The sequence below is a fragment of the Hemiscyllium ocellatum genome, chromosome 18 (assembly GCF_020745735.1).
Source record: "Hemiscyllium ocellatum isolate sHemOce1 chromosome 18, sHemOce1.pat.X.cur, whole genome shotgun sequence".
Lineage (NCBI taxonomy): Eukaryota > Metazoa > Chordata > Chondrichthyes > Orectolobiformes > Hemiscylliidae > Hemiscyllium > Hemiscyllium ocellatum.
Genome location: NC_083418.1, coordinates 33,553,898 through 33,574,891, shown reverse-complemented (window position 1 = coordinate 33,574,891; position 20,994 = coordinate 33,553,898). Strand labels below are relative to the sequence as shown.

General features: G+C 39.5%; 1 protein-coding gene across 1 annotated transcript in view; it reads right to left on the bottom strand.

The window, feature by feature from the left end:
• The window catches only part of dagla (diacylglycerol lipase, alpha), a 179,587-nt gene that overhangs the window by 42,987 nt on the left and 115,606 nt on the right, over positions 1 to 20,994 (bottom strand). The window contains exons 14-17 of the mRNA XM_060838471.1: positions 13,166 to 13,308; positions 11,235 to 11,303; positions 4,283 to 4,355; positions 112 to 305 (exon numbers count right to left, since the gene is read on the bottom strand). Coding sequence (XP_060694454.1) covers positions 112 to 305; positions 4,283 to 4,355; positions 11,235 to 11,303; positions 13,166 to 13,308 — 479 coding nt within the window. The remainder of the gene's footprint in view (positions 1 to 111; positions 306 to 4,282; positions 4,356 to 11,234; positions 11,304 to 13,165; positions 13,309 to 20,994) is intronic.

Genomic DNA, 20,994 nt, shown 5'->3' with positions numbered 1-20,994 from the left:
TTCAGTTGACACAGACAAGAGACTTGGAGGAAGACAGGCTGGTGCAAATGGCTTCACTGGTTGACAAAAAGACATTATGAACTGGAGCCAAACTATTTCATAGAAACCTACCACTTTTCCTCAGGATGGTTGTGTACTATGTGTATAATCCGACCTGGTGGGTAGAGTGGGACACTAGCAGAAAGAGCAATAGTAAGGTCACTAGGGTAGGTCCATTGCCTGTTACTCTGAACGTTAGGCACTTCTTCATCATCCGGCAGTTCAGATTTAGGAATACATTTAGTTCCACCCATGATTATTCTCCACTGCAGGAAGAGATTCAATTTGAAAATTAAACATTTGGAATCATATTATTTATCAATAACACAAGACCTAAAATAAAATCTCCTCAACCTTTTGGAAAAGATCCTTGCTATTCAACATATTTATGTAATAATTTTATAAACCTCTATAAGGTCACTCTTCAACCTCCTACACTCCAGCGAAAAGATCCCAGCCTATTCAGCCTCTCCATTCCCGGCAACATCTCTCTCCAGGTTAATAACAACTTTCCATAACTGGGCGACCAGAACTGGACACAGTACATCAGAAGAGGCCTCACCAACATCCTGTACAATCTCAATATGGTATCCCAAATCCTATGCTCAAAAGACATGAGCACTGAAGGCAACCATGCTAGACGCCTTCTTCACGACCCTGTCTACACATGATACAAATGTCAAAGAGTTATGTACCTGAACACCTAATTCTCAATGTTCTACAACACTACCCAAGGCCCTATTTTTATCTGTATAATTTGCTTGTTTTACCAAAATGCAAGACCTCAAATGTTTCTAAATTAAACTCCATCTGCCACTCCTCAGTCCACTGGTCCAACTGATCAAGATCTCTTTGTAGTCGTAAATACCCTTCTTCACTCTCCACAATCCTACCAATTTTGGTGTCATCTGCAAACTTGCGAACCATGCCTTCTATATTCTCTAAATCATTTACATAAATGACAAACAAAAATGGGCCCAGCACCGATCCCTGTGGAACACCACTGGGAACAGTCTCCAGTCTGAAAAATAATTATCCACCACTACTCTGTCACCTGATGTTAAGCCAACTTTGTATGCAGTTGGCAAGTTCACCCTGAATCCCATAAGATCTAACTTACTTTGTTACTATCAACCTGAATCCATGATCACCGCAACACACACTTCATTAGCCTCCTTTACTCCACCACATAGCTATGGAGAAGGAGAGGATTAGGCAAAATGGGAGGATATTAATTGGGGAAGAGAAACTATGATGTGATTAGACATGAGTTAGGAAGCATGGATTGGGAGCACTTGTTCCATGGTAAAGGCACTATACATATGTGGAGACTGTTTAAGGAACAGTTGCTACAAGTGATGAATAAATATGTCCCTCTGAGACAGGCAAGAAGTGGTAAGGTAAAGGAACCTTGAATGACGAGAGCGGTGGAGCTTCTCGCCAAAAGGAAAAAGGTAGCTTACGTAAGGTGGAGGAAGCTAGGGTCAAGCTCAGCTCGAGAGGATTACAGGCAGGCGAGGAAAGAGCTCAAAAATGGTGTGAGGAGAGAAAGGAGGGGGCACGAGAAAGGCTTGGCAGAATGAATTAAGGAGAACACAAAGGCATTTTACTCTTATGTGAGGAATAAGAGAATGGTCAAAGAAAGAGTAGGGCCGATCAGGGATAGCATAGGGAATTTGTGTGTGGAGTCTGAGGAGGTAGGGGAAGCCCTAAATGCGTTTTTTGCTTCTGTCTTTACGAAAGAAACAAACTTTGTCGTGAATGAAACCTTTGAAGAGCAGGTGTGCATGCTGGAATGGATAGAGATAGAGGAAGCTGATGTGCTGAAAATTTTGTCAAACATTAAGATTGACAAGTCGCCAGGCCCAGACCAGATTTGTCCTCAGCTGCTTTGGGAAATGAGAAATGCAATTGCTTCGCCACTTGCGAAGATCTTTGCACCCTCGCTCTCCACTGGAGTCATACCCGAGGACTGGAGAGAGACAAATGTAATTCCACTCTTCAAGAAAGGAAATTGGGAAATCCCTGGCAATTACAGACCAGTAAGTCTCACGGCTGTCATCTGCAAGGTGTTAGAAAGGATTCTGAGGGATAGGATTTATGACCATCTGGAAGAGCATGGCTTGATTAAATGCAGTCAACACGGCTTTGTGAGGAGCAGGTCATGCCTCACAAACCTTATCGAGTTCTTTGAGGATGTGACTAGAAAAGTTGATGAGGGTCGAGCTGTGGATGTGGTGTATATGGACTTCAGCAAGGCATTTTTAGATTAGATTAGATTAGACTTACAGTGTGGAAACAGGCCCTTCGGCCCAACAAGTCCACACCGACCCGCCGAAGCGAAACCCACCCATACCCCTACATTACCCCTTACCTAACACTACGGGCAATTTTAGCATGGCCAATTCACCTGACCCGCACATCTTTGGACTGTGGGAGGAAACCGGAGCACCCGGAGGAAACCCACGCAGACACGGGGAGAACGTGCAAACTCCACACAGTCAGTCGCCTGAGTCGGGAATTGAACCCGGGTCTTCAGGCGCTGTGAGGCAGCAGTGCTAACCACTGTGCCACCGTGCCGCCCACTAAGGTTTGATAAGGTTCCCCATGGTAGGCTCATTCAGAAGGTCAGGAGGAATGGGATATAGGGGAACTTAGCTGACTGGATACAGAATTGGCTGGCCAACAGATGACAGCGAGTGTTAGTAGAAGGAAAATATTCTGCCTGGAAGTCTGTGGTGAGTGGTGTTCCACAGGGCTCTGTCCTTGGGCCTCTACTGTTTGTAATTTTTATTAATGACTTAGATGAGGGTATTGAAGGATGGGTCAGCAAGTTTGCAGACGACACAAAGGTTGGAGGTGTTGTTGACAGTATAGAAGGCTGTTGGAAGCTGCAGCGTGACATTGAGAGGATGCAGAGATGGGCTGAGAGGTGGCAGATGGAGTTCAACCTGGATAAATGCGAGGGGATGCATTTTGGAAGGTTGAATTTGAAAGCTGTGTACAGGATTAAGGATAGGATTCTTGGCAATGTGGAGGAACAGAGGGATCTTGGTCTGTAGGTACATAGATCCCTTAAAATGGCCTCCCAAGTGGACAGGGTTGTTAAGAAAGCATATGGCGTTTTGGCTTTCATTAACAGGGGGATTGAGTTTAAGAGTCATGAGATCTTGTTGCAGCTCTATAAAACTTTGTTTAGAGCGCACTTGGAATACTGCGTCCAGTTCTGGTCGCCCTATTATAGGAAAGACGTGGATGCTTTGGAGAGGGTTCAGAGGAGGTTTACCAGGATGCTGCCTGGACTGGAAAGCTTATCTTATGAAGAGAGGTTGACTGAGCTCGGACTTTTTTCATTGGAGAAAAGGAGGAGGAGAGGGGACCTGTTTGAGTTATACAAGATAATGAGAGGCACAGATAGAGTCGATAGCCAGAGACTATTTCCCAGGGCAGAAATGGCTAACACGAGGGGTCATAGTTTTAAGCTGGTTGGAGGAAAGTATAGAGGGGATGTCAGAGGCGGGTTCTTTACACAGAGAGTTGAGAGAGCATGGAATGCATTGCCAGCAGCAGTTGTAGAAGCAAGGTCGTTGGGGACATTTAAGAGACTATGGTCACAGAAATTTGAGGGTGCATACATGAGGATCAGTGGTCGGCACAACATCGTGGGCTGAAGGGCCTGTTCTGTGCTGTACTGTTCTAAGTTCTAATATCCAAAACCAAGCTCTCAGTATCTAACCACACTAAGTCGTATTCACCTATTAGCCCAATGCCTCCCCATTCTCTAAATTACTGAATTCAAAATCCTTGCTCTCATCATAAACTCTTCATCTGCCCTGTTACTTGAAAACTCTTGCAGCCCTATCTAAACACACTCCCACTTTTCCAATTCTAATTTATTTTTATTTCCCACTATTAGAATACACCTCACATTGTTACACAGTGTAAATGTTCACACTGAAGAATGCACAAACGTAATGTCAGCATGCTGAAAAATAACGTGTTACGTTACTGGGAAATTGATTAATCCAGAATATAGTTAAAGAATACAAACATACAGTAGTCCTGATGTTTCTGAATAGATAATATCAGGCAGGTAATAATAACGATCAGCTTTCCAAAATTCTTACAGAAAGTACTGTATCCTGACTTTTGGTGGGGACTGCATTAGTGTATTTACATTATTCAATAACAAATACTTAATGAGGAAGTACACTCAGAAAACGTCAAAAATAGGAAGGCATACCTTTGGTTTATTGCTCTTCTGCAACACTTCAAGTAAGTGTCTACGGAAGACTTCTAGCTGTGATAAGCCAAGTCTACAGGAGCATAAGAATAGCAATGCATTTTTAGGAACATATCCCATGGGTAGTGGATAATACTAAGTAGAACAAAGGTACTTGTGTGAAACCTGCATGCCTAATCTTGAAGCCAACAGTTGCACACAACAATGGCCAGCAACCAACCTGATATTTGATTTCATGGCACTAGGTAATGAGAAGTTGCACTAAATAAATTTACAGAAAGTGTAAAAGACACTCGACTTGTGTAGAACTGCAATCTTTTATCTCCTAATTTTCAATCTAATTTTTAAGTTAGTCATAGACAAGAGGAACAGGTGAATTTTAACCATATTACTATTCTCTTTTTTTTGATATTTTGTTCATTTTCCCTTTTGAAATAGGCGATGGCTTGCTTTCATAAAACCTGTTTTTGAAGTGCAATTTAAAAAAAGAATCATGGAAAATTTATTAAGTTTCAAATAAACTAGGATTTACTAATACATTGAAAATTCGGCAGTGATGGCTTTTGTGATATGCCCACAAGAATATAAAAAAAATCAAAATAAAGGAAAGGACAGAATAACAATAAAAATCAAAGATTTTGGCATTAATTCATGTGAATTAAAATCCAGTACTTAAATGTCTGGTGAGTGTTTGTAGTTGGATCTAATTACATCTCCTCTCTGCTTCACCATGATGAATCATCCTGGGTCCTTTTAAACCCCTTCATTCAACCCTTAAAGCATATGGACCTTGAATTCTGTTAATTCTGTGGCCTGGCACTATTCGTGATCTGTGTTCCTTCCAATATAGGTTCTATCCTCACCAGCTTTCCACTTGGTTATTAACCCAAACAATTCTTTTGCCTGACATATTAGTAACTGCTGTGGCTTGTCTTCCCTAAATCTTTCAGTCTGACTGACTTTACTTAGAGTGCCAAAACAGCCTTCTCCTTTGTGTTCAGACGTTAAAATTTTAAACTTATTTTTAGTAATTTCAGTCTGGGTCCCTGTCTCTATGGCAGCTAACTAAGTTATGTTCATCGGCAGGCAAACCTGATGTGATTATAACATGTCCCATTTTAACTTGAATTGAAGGAAACAGTTTAATACATCACATTTTAAACATTCAGTGGTCATTGTAATTGAACAAGGGTATTAAAGGATACATATCTAGAGTGAACACACAGATTAATCATAATCCAAATGAATGGTAGAATGGGCTCAAGGGGCTAACTAACCTGCTACTGTTCCTATGTTCGCATGCAACATGGTGAAAGAGTAACATTCTTTATGAATATTAAAGATGCAAGTGCATTTTTTTGTATAATGAGAAAATGAACTAATCTTGTTAGTCTCTGATTTTGTGCATAAACAATGCTTTCTCTAGCCTACATGTTTGAAAAATACAGTTCAGTTGGCCATTCATCAGATAACCCCATTAAAAAGGCAGGGTTGGAGGTCAAAAGATATCCTTTCTGTTAGAAGACTGGATCTGACAATGGTGGGTGGAGCAGAAAAGAAGTAACTAAAACAGCAAGTCAATCAGATATTAGCATAATCTGGGTTAATGCAACTGTGCTAAAGATCAAAAATTTAAATGTATGTCATGAATATAACCATGCATGATTGATTTTCTGTTCTTCTTTACTCTGGTTCAAAAATCAATTTGTCTGAAGTAGTTTGCTCCATTGTACAAAATTGGCTATGTACTGAGTTCAGTGAGGCATGTTTCCTCCAACTTCATCATATTACCCCGAGGCATCCTGTGTCAAATTAGCCCATCATTGATGATGTTGAGTTGCAGTGACCATCAATTAAATTCTCACTCAGGTCTGTATCTAATACCACGATGATTTCAAAGCCTCTGAATTAAATTGAAATGAGTCAAAGTTGAACCAATTTATTTGGTACATATGACCTGGAACTGGCATCTGAAATCACCAAATAGCTGTACTTTTCAACAGCATAATTATTTGAGCATATTTCTAGCTAAATAGCTGTATTTTTCAACAGCATAATTATTTGAACATATTTCTAGCTCAAGTCAGTATAGTCTTAAAGTTCTAGGAGAAAGTGATGACTGCAGATGCTGGAGATCATAGTAAAAAAGTATGACACTGGAAAAGCACAGCAGGCAGCATTTGAGGAGCAGGGAGAGAGTCGACGTTTCAGGGACTCCTAATGAAGGGCTTATGCTCGGAACATTGACTCTCCTGCTCCTCAGATTCTGACTGACCTACTGTGCTTTTTCAGCGCTACACTTTTTTTCTATAGCCTTGAAGTCCTGTTGGCCATGTTCTGATCATCAATGGAATACAATCTATAATGCTGTCTGATGATGATGATAGACTGAACATAAAATTTCAGATGTAACATAAATTAGCTCAAAAGGAAAATTGGACACCTCATCTCAATGCATATTGTGCTGAAGTGAAACTTGGAGGCTGACGTATGGGAACTGTGGAATGCTTGGCAGAAAATTTACAGGTGACTTAAAGTTAGACGCAAAGGATCACATATTCTAATCAAGAGACAGCAGATCAGATAAGAGTTTAACGTGGGGGAAAATGATGGAATTAAAGAAACAGCTCATCAGATAAATCCCAATTTGTATAAATTAACTATTCAAACACTGTACTGTAGAATTCCTATGATCATTTTTAAAGTAGGACTTCTTGATTATTCTAATAAAGATTGCTTAGTTTGCACAAGAGAAGAAAAGACAGAAAAATAGATGCAGTGAGAACCATGAGGCAGTTAGTCGGAGATGGAGCTAGATTCATTAGAGCTGAATAGAATTGGTTCTTGCTCTATTACAGAGAAAGGAGTTAGCTGTTTGTTAAGTCTCAAGTAATTGGTTAAAGTCTTCTCTGTCCTTAACAGTAGTATACAAATAGATTATTAAATTAATAAGATATATTGTCATATGGCACATAAAATTAGACAGATGAATAATATGCTGTCTCCTCATTAGAATATGCGATACATGACTTGCAGACTGAGGTGGGAGAAGTGAGTTCCTGCACGTGGGTCATGGCACCAGTACTGAGTAAAGTGCAGGTTGTACTACACCTGAACCATACTGAAGTCAATGGTCAGGTGAATCATGTCACGAGGAAAGAAGAGAGGGCTTTAAATTAAAGAGTGGTGGCATGTGTTCAAAAGAAGAAGTATGCTGCATATCAGAAAGTAGAGCCCAAGAAAATGGTAAATGGTAAATGATGGTCAGAGAATGATAGAAAGGAGCAGAAAGAAAGGAAAATAGGAATATACTGACAGTTAATACCAGACTTTACAAAAATAACAAAAGGAGAAAGCTAGAATCTCTGCATCAGAATGCTCATTCATGACAAGGTAAATAAATGTGACCTGACAACCATTATAGAGTTATGGTTTCAGGATGACAATAATTGGGTCCTGAATATTGAGGAGTATATGACATTCAAGGAATATAGGAAACTAAGTAAAGGTGGAGAATTCACACTGTTAATCAAGGATGGCATTTGTGCAATAGCTAGAGATGACCTTGGTTCAGAAGATCAGTATGTAGAATTAGTTTAGGTTGAGGAACAGCTTGGGAAATAAGTTATGAGTTGGAGTAGTCTAACTATAGGTCACCAAACAGTAATCACAATGTGGAACAAAGCATGCAAGAAGAAATACTAGGTGCTTGTGATAAAAGGATAGTAACAATCATAGGTGACTTTAACCTACGTGTGAACTGTCAAAGTCAAAACAATAGTAGTAGCCTGGACAAGAAGAGCACAGAATGCTTACAAAATAGTTCCTAAGAGCAGCATGTTTTGGAACCAACCAAAGAGGTCATGGACTAATTAATGGTCTCAGAGTTAAGGTATTCCTAAGCAGCAGTGTCCACAAGATACTTGAATGTTACACCCAAATTCTCCCTTTCAAACTGGATGTAAGATTAGAAATTTAAACCTAACTAAAGGGCATGAAAACTGAGCTGGTTGAAGTGAACTGGCATACTAAGCTAGGGGATAGATCAATAGAAACAGTGACAGACACTTAAGGGACTATTTTAGATTAGGTATACTCCCGCTATTAAAAAAGAATTCTGAAGGGAGAATCCACCATCCATGGTGAAAGTAAAATGTTCAGAGAAGCATCAAACTTAAGGAAAATTAATATTATTGAGCAAAGTTAACATGCAGTTCGGTTTATCAATCTGAATATTAAAAAAAAGAAAGAAAATAATTAAAAGACTAATCAGATAATCAAGAGGAGGAAATTAGAGGCTGACAGTAAGCTAGCTAGGAATGCAAAATGGAAAACAAGAATATCTACAAGTAATTAATAAAAAGAGAGTAGTAAAGTGAGTATGGTCCTTTAGAAAGTGAGAATGGGACATTGATAGTTGGTAATAAGGAAATGGCTTATGAAATGCACAAATATTTTGAAAGCACCTTCATTATAGAGAACACAAAAATACTGCTAACAATTAGAAATCAGGAAATAAAGGGGAGAGGGAAACATAGTGAAATTACAATCATCAAGGAAGTGGTACTAAGCAAAATGGAGTTTTGTTTTTTTAGTCAATTACAGGATTAGGGCATCGCTGGCATTGACAAGCCTCTGGGTCCAGATACTAGGATCTTAAAAAAGGTAGAAGATGCGCACTGTTAATTTTCCAAAATCAGGAAAGGTTCAAGTGGAATTAGCAAATATAATCCCTCAATTCAAGAAGGCTAGGAGGCAGAAAATAGGAAATTATCAGCCAGTTAGTTTGATATCTTTTATGGGAAAGGTGTTAAATTCAATCCTTAAAGAAACTATCGCTGCACATCTAGAAAAATCTCAAAGTAACTGGGATGAGTCCACATATTTTTGGCAAAGGGAAACCACGTTCTTTAAATGTAGGTAAAGGGGATCCCACTTATGTACTATACTTCATTCCCAGAAAGCATCTGATAAGGTGCCATATCAAAGGTTATTGCAGAAAATAAATGTTTGTGGTGTAACAAGTAAAATATTAACATTGATAGAAGATTGATTCGTTAACAGAAAGCAGAAATTATATTTTGTCTGGTTGGCTGGGTGTGATGAGTGAAGTCCTGCAGGCACCTGCAATGAGCTTTCGCCTTCATACAACTTATACCACTGACTTGGATGAGGGAAGAGAAGGCATAATGGTTAAATTGACAGACAACACCAAGATAGATTGGAAAGCATAATGTAAAAAAGCTATAAGAAAATTGCAGAAGTGTACAGATGAGTTGAATTAGTGGGTAAAATCTGGCAGATGGAGTATAATGTGAAGTTATTCGTTTTGGCGGAGTAATACTTAGAGAATGACTGATTACAACATCAATATTTTGGGTTAGGTAGCAAAGGATTGTCAGAGACTTACAAAGGTTTTGTTGACCCTTTCCTATGCTGAGGCCCACCTTCGCAATGGGGAGGAACTTAGGTCTTAAATACAAAGGCCAATCACCTGCTGTCAATCAATTCTGGAGTTGTTCTAGGTGAAAAATATCCACATTGATTATTATAGACAAGGGGGACGCCAACAAGGCTATTCTGTAAGATCTCAAATGATATAGCTTGGGATCAGGAGTAAAGAATGTTAAATGTCATGGTTAACAAACTAGTGTGCCTGAGGAGTAATTCAGGACAGTTGGGAATGACAACAGTGCAAATTGGGAACCCAAAGAGTAGTCATAATAGACTTGAAACTTTAACATTGTTTCACTCTTCACAGTAGTCACTTTACCTGCTTCGTTTCTCCATGTTATCTGTGTTCATTTCAGATTTCTATCATCTGCTGTATTTTGCTTTTATTAAAGTAATGCATTCACTGTCACTTCTCTTCCAGGTTTTCCCACTTTCAAGAAGCTCGGTTTTTCTCTCAAATGGAATCTCCATTTTAATCCTTTGGTTTGTTCACTACAGGATTTTCCAATTCTCTCCTACTGTTTGATTAAGTGTCTACTAAATCCCCCTTTCACATCCTTCATGTTTTGAACACAACCAAGTTTACAGGTATTACCCAGCTCTAAAGAACAGTCACACCAGACCCAAATTGTCAAGTCAGTTTCTCTCTTCACAGATGCTGCCAGATGTGCTGAGTTTCTCCAATACTTTGTGTTTATTTCAGATATCGAGAATTTGCAGTATTTTGTTTTGATCAGATTCTCAAAGTAGGTTTTCGATATCAGGTAAGTCCTGATTCCTTACAAGTGCAATTTCCTGATTGTAATTCTCATGGAAGCTCAGGGTCTATACCTCAGGCAATAACATACAAAAGTATATTAAATTTCATGACAATCTGAAATTCTTCTCCAATATTTTCAAATGGTTCAACTTCTGAAATAAGTGCTGGTCTTGTATTCTACATTCATTATTAGAACAAACTTATAGCTATATACATTCAGCAATATATCAAAGAAAATCAAGTTTTGATATCTGCTAACTCATGAAGCACACCTTAATTTTTCTTTCACAATAGAGTGGCTCTCCTCAAAGCCATCAGCAGATAAGTAACACCACCAAAAACTCAATGAAATTTGAATTTTCTGACAGAGCCAGTTAAATGATCCAAGTAAGTATTACTTTTCATTATTAAAATGATGCAATCATTAACAACTCCAAACTGTCTAGCTCCTGCTCATTTCCTTTCTAAAGGCAACATAAATTAAAAAAAAACCAAAAGCTAAACAGCAGAGCTAATTGGATGACTAGCTCTACCATGTGTCCCCCAACTGGGACATCAATTTGGCTTTAATGGCAATACAAAGTGAAAAATCAATGAAAAGCAATTAAATAAAGCTGGTTCTTACAAAACTAAACCTCAAAATCTGTAAACATTCTGGCAGAAAATCAAGATCATAAATAGTGAAAAAGCACAGAATTGAGGTTGCAATATAAAATTAAATAAGGTTTCTCAACTTGCCTTGGTACCAAATCCTTTCCAAGGATGACAGATGTCACAAATTCCTTGGAGTATTCCATCGCATCAGAGCTAAGGATTAAATTAGAAAAAGGACAATTAAACTGGAGGCATATTTATGCTGAAAGAAAATTTAATATTGAGTATAACCGATAACATAAAAACAGCAAAAAAGATATAAATACTAAAACCCATCTCATATTAAACTGGTATTATCTAAATTTTCATATAAGACAAGATTAACATTTGCTTCCATCCTTCTTCTCCTGAAGAAAATTATGCTTACCAGGACATGATTCACTAGGTACCAAGGGCTTCAAGTTACCTGCCTTAGCAGCTATTCTTCATTTAGAAGTATATTCTATAGCCATCAACAGACTACTTGATCTTGAGGCAATTATAATCAATTCCAAAGTTATCTACACCCAATATTCAAAAAAGTATATTGCAGAAAGATTGCTAGTTTAGAACTAGGAATAGAGATCCTGAGTGATATGCTCTTAATTCAGAGACAGTGAAGTCAAATTATTTATGTAAAGGTAACCAAAGCATAATGGAGCAGTGACCAGTAGTGGAACATTCTAGTCTCTTAAAACTCAGTACCACAACAGGTGATGGCTTTATGTGCAAAATTAAGGAGAACTCCAACATTTTATTTTAATACACACTTACCATAATATTCTACCTTTTTAATATTTCTGCTGTATTTTGATAAAGATGCAAAAGAAATTTTAAAGAAATAAATTAAGCCAATCCAGTTACTATTAGTAAATGCTCAGAAAATAGAACCAATAGAAGCATCGTTAACTCCTTCAAGCATATCCTTAAATAAATGTATTTTACATTAGCCATCTCTATTCGCATCTGGTACTCAACTAGCATCTCAATTAATCAAATACTTGTTTTACTTTTTGTTGTGTGAATCTTCTGAAAATTAAGGTATGCAATGTTAAAAGTAGAGAACAAATCATATTGGATACTCAACATCAGTGCCCATTCATTTCTGGTCAAGTTGGTGTACATGCTTTAGCCCTAAGAAAAGTACAGCATCTTCACCTGCACCACACTTCCATTTCTCACACTTATCCAGTGGTCAGTCCCGGTCTCAAAGTTGAAACACCAGTGTCCCATCCATATTCCACCTCAGTCCCCTGACCTAACTATTCTTTTAAATTCTGTTTTCTTTAATGAGCAGAACATTTTCTGTGCAATAGAGATAATTGATTCAAATTTCTGCTGTTTTAACAGACTTGTTAATTCAATTGAAGCAAACTTGAGGATCGCCTGTGCCCAAACTTTTACTGAGTTTTGTTTAATTGCATATTCCTAGAAAAATCTAATTACTACACATTGACAAAACACATCAGACTGAATTTAAGAGCCTGGTCATGAACTTCGAAGAACTGAACGTGTTGATCAGTTTTCTATAGCAGTTCAGAAGTACCCAACCTTTGGACTATTTTACACAAATATAATCTTCACATGCTGACTGTTTCTAATATATTAGCCTCCCTAACACCGTAGGTGTTTTGAAGTGAGCAGAAGTTCAAAGTTCAAATTTTAATAGCCTGGGGATCGAATTTGCTAATTGGAATATTACCATCAATATCAGCTGAGGTGCACACCATTTGTAATAAAATCAACACGTGTGCAATGACATTTTTAATATTTTAAAGACAAATGTATTGACAAGGTTCAAATACAATTCAACCCCTATCTACTCTCGATCATAGAGTGCCAGTTTTCTTGTATTTTGATCAGTTACTACATAAAATACAAAATTCAAACAAGTCATTAATACAGTCAGCAAACTCAACATCACCCATTTGCAACAGTGTTTTGTTCTCCCATCTTAGATCAGTTCAGGAACTCTGATTCAGTTTTCTATAACTAGATTAGATAACGTCTACATACAAAATAAAATATGCACCTACCTAAGAAGTCCTCCCGGTGGAGAGTAAGCATAACAATGTAGTGTAGGGTATTGAGGTCTGAGCAAGAAAGAAAGAATAGCTGCAGTTCCAGCTCCTAAGGAATGTCCAACCACGATTAATCCATAATGTTTGGTACCTTTCACCTGGTAGTAAAATAAGGGTAGTAAAATCACAGATAATACTTGTGATAGTCTTTGTTTTATATTTTACTGCCTTCATAAAAGGCATGTTCTCAAACAGTCTGTTGTTTGATAATCGATGGTTACAGTAAGTTATCACAACTTAGTTATGACATTTCAATTACACGATTTATCCCTTTCTTGAAAAAAAATACAATCATTGCTTGATATGCCCAGTCTTCCATACCCCTTAATTAACTATTACTTAAGCAAAACATCGCTCTTAGAACATAAGAACCAGGAGCAGGAATTGGTAATTCAGCATCTCGAGCTAGCTCAACTCCACTTTCCCGCCAGCTCTCTAGAACCCCGCAACCCATTACTAATTAAAAATCTGCCTCTCCTCAAACTTACTCAGTGTGCCAGCATCCACTGCTCTGTGGGGTAGTGAATTTTACAGATTCATTACCCTTTGAGGGAAGTAATCTCTCCTCAACTATTTTAAATCTGCAACTCCTGATGTATAAGCTCTTTTTCTAGAGTGTCCCATAAGGGGATACATTTGCTCTACATCTACTATGAGAAGGTGAGGACTACAGATTCTGGAGATTAGAGTCAAGATTTTATCTCTCTATCCTGAGGCTGCCAGCCTCATTCGGGATGAAGGGCTTTTGTCCGAATCGTTCATTTACCTGCTCCTTGGATGCTGCCTGACCTGCTGTGCTTTTCCAACACCACTCTAATCTTTACATCTACCATGTCAAGTCCCTTTAGTATCTTACACACCTCAATTACATCCCCTGACATTCTTCTTAACTCTAGAGATACAGGCCTAAACAGCTCAACTTCTCTTCATAAGACAAATCGCTCATGTCTGGAATCAATCTAATGAACCTTCTCTGAACAGACTCCAATACAATCACTTCCCTCGTCAAGTAAGAGGACCAAATTTTACATGCTATTCCAGGTGCAGTCTCACTAATGCCTTATGCAGTTTCAGCAACACTTACTTTAATACTCTATTAATTCCACAATAAATGCAAAAATTCCATTTGCATTCCTCATTAACTGCTGTATCTGCATTCTTATTTTATGCAATTCATGAACAAGAAAGCAGTTCACTCTACATTGAAACACTCTGAAGTTTCTCTCCATTTAGACAGTAAGTTGCCTTTCTATTCCTTCAATGAAAATGCCATCTGCCAATTTTGTGCCATTCATTGAACCATCCATTCCCAATTGTAACCTTTTTATTTCTTTGTTGCAACTTATTTCTCCACATATTTTAGTAGTACCTTCTTTCCTTGCAACCAAGTTTTAATATAGATTGTAAATAAACCTTAACTCAGAGAAAATACATGCAAACACAAGTATTTAACATTAGGTAAATAAATGCATTATATTCAGTACACAAAGTACTCTCAATAATTATAAACATGATTATTCTCCCTGGAATGATGTTCCTGTGTTGACATGATCCATAAATCAAATCTTTGAAATACAGTCACCACTATTAATATGGCAAATGCCAAAACAGATCAACTGATTTAACTCAGTTGATTTGGTAAGGAGCTGAATCCAATTGTTATTCATCCTGTTTTACAGAGATATAGTAATTGAGCCCACTATTCCCCAAATATCATAAAAGTTGTCTGTCCCAAATATTTTTCAGATTTAGCAAGTTAGTCAAAGGGTTATTGAGTACACCATTAAATATTTTGACACCAATGATTCTACAGACATGAGCATCATCTGCCTTAAAGAATTGACAGGAATCTGCCCAGATGAACAGTAATGCTTTAGTTGACGTAACTGCAAAATATATTCTTACAGTTCTCAAAGAGGTGGCTGTAACTAATAAATTGGTATTGTGTTCACTTTGATCAGCAAGAAAGAATCAAATAAATAAAGAACAAGTTTTTTTCCACCCAGTGAGAAAGTTAATGTAAAGATCTCATCTGCAATTCCAAAAGCTCATATATAAACAGATACAGGCATCCTATAACACTGTAGTTGCATTCAGCGAAACCTTGTTTAATAGAAAATCACTTAACAGAAATAATGGGGTCTATGGGAAAAATGGGGCTGAGGCAGACCAGCAAAAAATATCACTCATGATTATTCAAAAATTATCCAAAAGCCTAATGCAAAGTATAGACCAGCCTGAATGAAGGTTGAAAGCATATTTATTAATGAAACAAAAGTAAATTTAACACAGTACATTTAAAAAATGTAAGCTGCTCTCTGCACAGTACCTCTGAAAGAAAGCTGCTCTGACAGCAGCTGACATTGGCGCATGCACAGAATGGCCCAAAGACTGGCAGCAACGTCACATATATGCACACAACGGCACACACACAGTACAAGAAGAACATCAGCGCAAGCACAGAATGGAGCAGAGATTTCAGTGCGCACATTGGCACATGTAGAGAATGAAGCATGCAAACCAATTCCCGCTGGAATTACTCTATTGCCAATGGAGGTAATCATTCTCCAAAATACCATTCTCTAATTCTTCAGTGACGTTATAGCCAAATTGTGCTGCTGAAACGTGTGTTATTCCAGAGCCACCTGCACAACAAAATTATCCACTGCCCATCCTTTGTTGGTAATGAATCTAATGGTCATTCACATATTTGTACGATTTAAATATGTTCACATAGGTCCAGCAAAATGTGGATGTACAAAGGGATCTGGTTGTCCTTGCACGCCAATCAATGAAAGTAGACAGATGGATGCAGCAAGCAATTAGGAAGACAAATGGTATATTGGCTTTCAAAGCAAGAGGATATGAGTTCAGAAGTAGGAATATCTTACTGCAGTTTGCAGAGCATTGATGAGACCACACTTCAAGTATTATGTATTTTTGGTCTCCAAAATAGAAGAAGAGCAGCAGCGGGTTCAGTAGGCTGATACTTGGAATGGTAGGACTGAATTATGAGGATAGATTGGTTCGACCGGGCCTGAACTTACTAGAATTTAGAAGGATGAGAGGGGATCTGATTGAAATGTCTAAGTGGGCTGGATAGACCAAATACAGCGAGGGTGTTTTCTTTGGTTGGGGAAATTTAGAACCGGGGACACAGTCTCAGGATATGGGATATGAGATGAGAAAAAATGTCTTTACTTAAAGGGCAATGAACTGGTGGAATTTTCTGTCACAGAAGGTTGTGAAGACTGAAGGCTAAATCACTGAATATATTTAAGAAAGAAACAGATCATTTTTTAAATTTAAAGGTAAAGGTAGGATCATATCAAACTGTGAAGCAGGCTCAAAGGGTCGAATGGCCTACTCCTTCCTTCTTTATAACCGCTTTGGGTCGATAGAAATAAGTCCACAGTTTTACCTTAAAATGAATGGAATTGCAATGTTTAAGATTTTAGTACATTTTCCACTGATCGCCATCAAAAATTAGCCCCAAATGTTAGAATTTCTTTAATTTAATTTAAATAACATACTTGCAATCTTATGGAGACCTGCTATTTTGAGTCTCCAGTCATGTCTTCTGCTGTTCTGGTGAAACACAGTTCCAGGACTACATCACTGGCTTTGATTGGAGATAATGTTTTGTGTACATAGATGCATCATACATCCACAATATGCATCAGTTGCCCAGTATGCAGTCACATTGTTATCCAAAGAGTATTTTCCAAACTTGGCTTTCTTGACAATATTCTGCTATCTGTCCCTTCAGTCATGAAGCTATGCATGTGGCAATTCATCAAGCTCAACAACAACTGGAACATCTGTCAAATTGTATCACATCCTTACCTAGAAATGTAGCAAACCTGCCAGAAAGACTCTGCAATTACAATCACGTGATAATAACGATCAATTTCAACCTCATTGCCCCAAGAATTAGGTGCTTCATAATTCCAAATAGAGAGATGTGGGGAAAAATATGCAGGAAAATCACAGTGCTGTGCAATAACAGAATCGTACCTATCAATTAGGATAATGTTACATTAAAGGGAAAGGTGAAGAAATTTCTGAAACACAGTCAGGAGGACTTTCTTGAAGAATATATGTGTGTTTCAATGAGGAACAATGCTGGAGTAGTTGCTGGGAAATGAGGCAGGCCAACTTGATGAAGTGTCTATGGAGGAAGTGAGGACTTATCTTTCTTCTTCCTTCCAGCCTGTGTCCTCATTGCCTCCAGCGATCTCCCCTCCACCGCCTCCAATCTCACAGTCCCCTAACCTCGCACTGCCGAGTTCTACCTGCTCTCCAAGATGCACAAGCCCAACTACCCCAGGCAACCCATCAAATTTACATGCTCCTGCACCACTGAACTGATCTTATCCTATCTCAAGTCCATCCTCTCCCCCTCGGTTCAGACACTTCCCACCTACATCCGTGACACCAACAATGCCCTTGATATCTTCAGTAACTTGCAGTCCCCGGCTCCCAGTGCTTTACCTTCACAATGGACATGCAGTCCTTATACACATCTATGCCCCATAGGATGGCCTCCAGGCCCTCAGCTTCTTCCTCTCTGACAGACCTATCCAGTTCCCCTTCATCAATACCCTCCTCCACCTCGCCGAACTATTCCTCACCGTCAATAAATTCTCCTTTAACTCCTCCCATTTCCTCCAAAGTCAGATTGGCCCCAGCTATGCCTGTCTCTTTGTCAGCTATGTCGAACAGTCCCTCTTCAGTACTTACACAGGCACTGTGCTCCAACTCTTCTGCTGTTACATCGATGACTGCATTGGCACAGCATCCTGCACCCAGGCTGAACTGGAACAGTTTTTGACTTCGCCCAAGTCTTACACCCCACCCTCGAATTCACTTGGTCCATCTCAGACACCTCCCTCCTCTTTCTTGACCTCTCCATTTCCATCTCCAGCAAGTCTCCAGACAGATGTTTATTACAAACCCACAGACTCTCACAACTATCTAGACTATACCTCCTCCAACCCAGTATCCTGCAAGAAGTCCACCCCACTCTCCCAATTCCTCCACACCCACCACATCTGCTCAGAAGAGGAGACATTCCTCTCTCAAGCATCCCAGATGGCTACCTATTTTGAACAATGTGTTTTTCCCCTCTGTCATCCAAAAAGCCCTCCACCACACCACCTCCATTCCCAGTTCCACTGCTCGAAACCTCTCCTCCCAAGCCGACCCTCCAAACTCAATAAAGACAGACTCCCCTTGTCCTTACCCACCACCCCACTAGTCTCTGCATCCAATACATCATTCTTAAACACTTCCGCCAACTCCAACTAGACCCCACCATCAAGAATATCTTTCCTCCCTACCCCTCTCTGCCTTCCGCAAGGACTGTTCCCTTCAACAGTCCTTGATTTGCGCCACTCTTCCTACCAATTCCCCCCCCCCCCCCCCAAAAAATCCCCAGGTACCTTCCAATGCAACTGGAAAAGATTCAAAAACTGCTGGTACACCACCCCAGCCTCACCTCCATCCAGGGCCCCAAACAATGTTTCCATGTGAGACAGAGGTTCAACTGCCTCTCTTCCAACCTAGTTTCTCCATCAGGTGTTCCCAATGTGGTCTTCTCTACATTGGGGTGATCAAATGTAAACTTAAGAATGGTTCACTGAGCATGTCTGCCAGGCACACAGCATCCAACCAGACCTCCCAGTCACCACCCTTTTAATTCCCTTTCCTACTGCCTTTCCAACATGACTATTCTTAGCCTCTTCTATTGCCACAACAAACCAAAAAACAAACTGCAGGAATAACGCCTCACCTTCTGCCTGGGCAACCTACAGCCCGGAGGACTCAACATTGAGTTTTCCAAGATAAGAGTGGCGCTGAAAAAGCACAGCGGGTCAGGCAGCATCCGAGCAGCAGGAAAATCAACATTTCGGGCAAAAGCCCTTTATCAAAAATTCAATCAGGAATTGAGTTCTCCAATTTCAAATAACCTCCCTTGCCATCCCCCAACTCCCTTCCCAGCCCCTCCCCTCCCTTCCACTCCACCCTGCCACCTACCGGATTCATTCCTCCTATGACCAACCAGGTGGTACCCTCTGCCTGTCTTCACCAATCCCACGTTATTTCATGACACAGCATCTAAATCTTGAGAGCTTCTACATGTTATTATTGCAATTGGTGGCACACTTACGTTCATTAAAGTTATCAAAGTAAATTGCAATAATTAAGGATTACTTTAGTTAACAATGTAAAAACCAATGGAAGATTTCCAAAAGCCGCTGTCTTGGGATCCCATTCCAAACTCCAATTTCTCGCCATCAAATCCATTCCTCACTGAGGCATGGTCTGAATCTTCATAACCTTAGCATTCTGTTAAATTGCAAGGTGAATGTCCAAGTCCCTCTGTGCAGGTGTTACACGCATCCTCACACCACCTAACAGCACTTCCTGGTCAAAGATGAGACTCCATGAACGGAGGTCAGTGCTGACAGCATACTGCATCATCCAAAATCAGGGGTGTTATAACAATGGATCATGCTGACACTTTTGGCTTTCCTTAATATCCCAAATATTTAGGTCCCTCTGTCATGAAGGTGTAGTAGTCAATGTGTTGTCGTTGGATGTGCCAGGGAAGTGCAACATTCAGAGTGGGCCAATGCTGTAGGATGGTCAGGGAATAAGCAGCCAGTATGCCTATGGCAAATGTTGTTTCCCTTTAAAATTCCTATGATAGTTCTTTGTTATAGCCCCTCCTCTCACTGGTCAGGTCATTTACCCTGCACATTCCGAATGCTCCGAATTGCACATTTTCGATTGGCATTGTGGTGAAAGGTGACGTAACCCTTCTTCTTCCAGTTGCTTTCAGCCTGACTGAGTCAGACTTGTAGCCCATGAAATTAACTCTGCATACTTCATATTTCCTTTATTGCACATGGGCTTCAGCAGTTCAGAGAGGAACCTCACCACCACTTTAAGTGGCAACTAGGGACTGGCAATAAATACTGGCCCAGCCAGCGACACCCACATTCCATAAACATTTATTTTTAAAAGTCCCATCCCAATCTGTGCCTACAGCTGCATACCTTTGTAATGACATTGGAAGCTGTTTAGAGAAGCTTCACTAGATTAATTCCAGAGATTTAAAGCTTGTTTTATAAGAGGAGATTGAACAGTTTAGGCCTAAAACCACTACAGCTTAGAAGGATGAGAGGAGACCTAATTGAGATATATTAAATGCTAAAGGGAACTGACATTGTAAATGTAGATTGGATGTTTCCTTTTGTGGGGCAATCTAGAATGAGAAGTCTAAGGGGTGGAAGATCTAAAACAGAAATGAGGAGGAATTACTTCTCTCAAAGGGTCATGAATCCTTAGATTCTGGGACACTGAATAAATTTGAGGAGAGACACAGATTTTCCCTTAATAACAGGTTAAATGATTACGGAGAGAGGAAAGTGGAGTTGAGGCTGAGATTAGATCAGTGGTGGTTGTACACATGGTAGAACAGTCTTAAGAGGCTGAATTTCCTTCTTGCATTCTGTATATTCTATTGTTTCCAAGAAGCACCGTCATGTCAAATAACCATGTCCGATGTGATCATTCACTGCTTCTCAGCCAGCTACCCCACCCGACCACAATGCTCCTGACCACAATCAATTCCCCTTCTCCCTTCCCCACATCTCATCATTCCTAGTCTCCCTTCAGCCCATTGCAAATCCTGCTATCTCCCTTCACAAATGTACTGCATCCTTGTCCAGAGCTTGCAATCCAATTTGGCAAAGACTAACCTGCAGAGGCTGAAG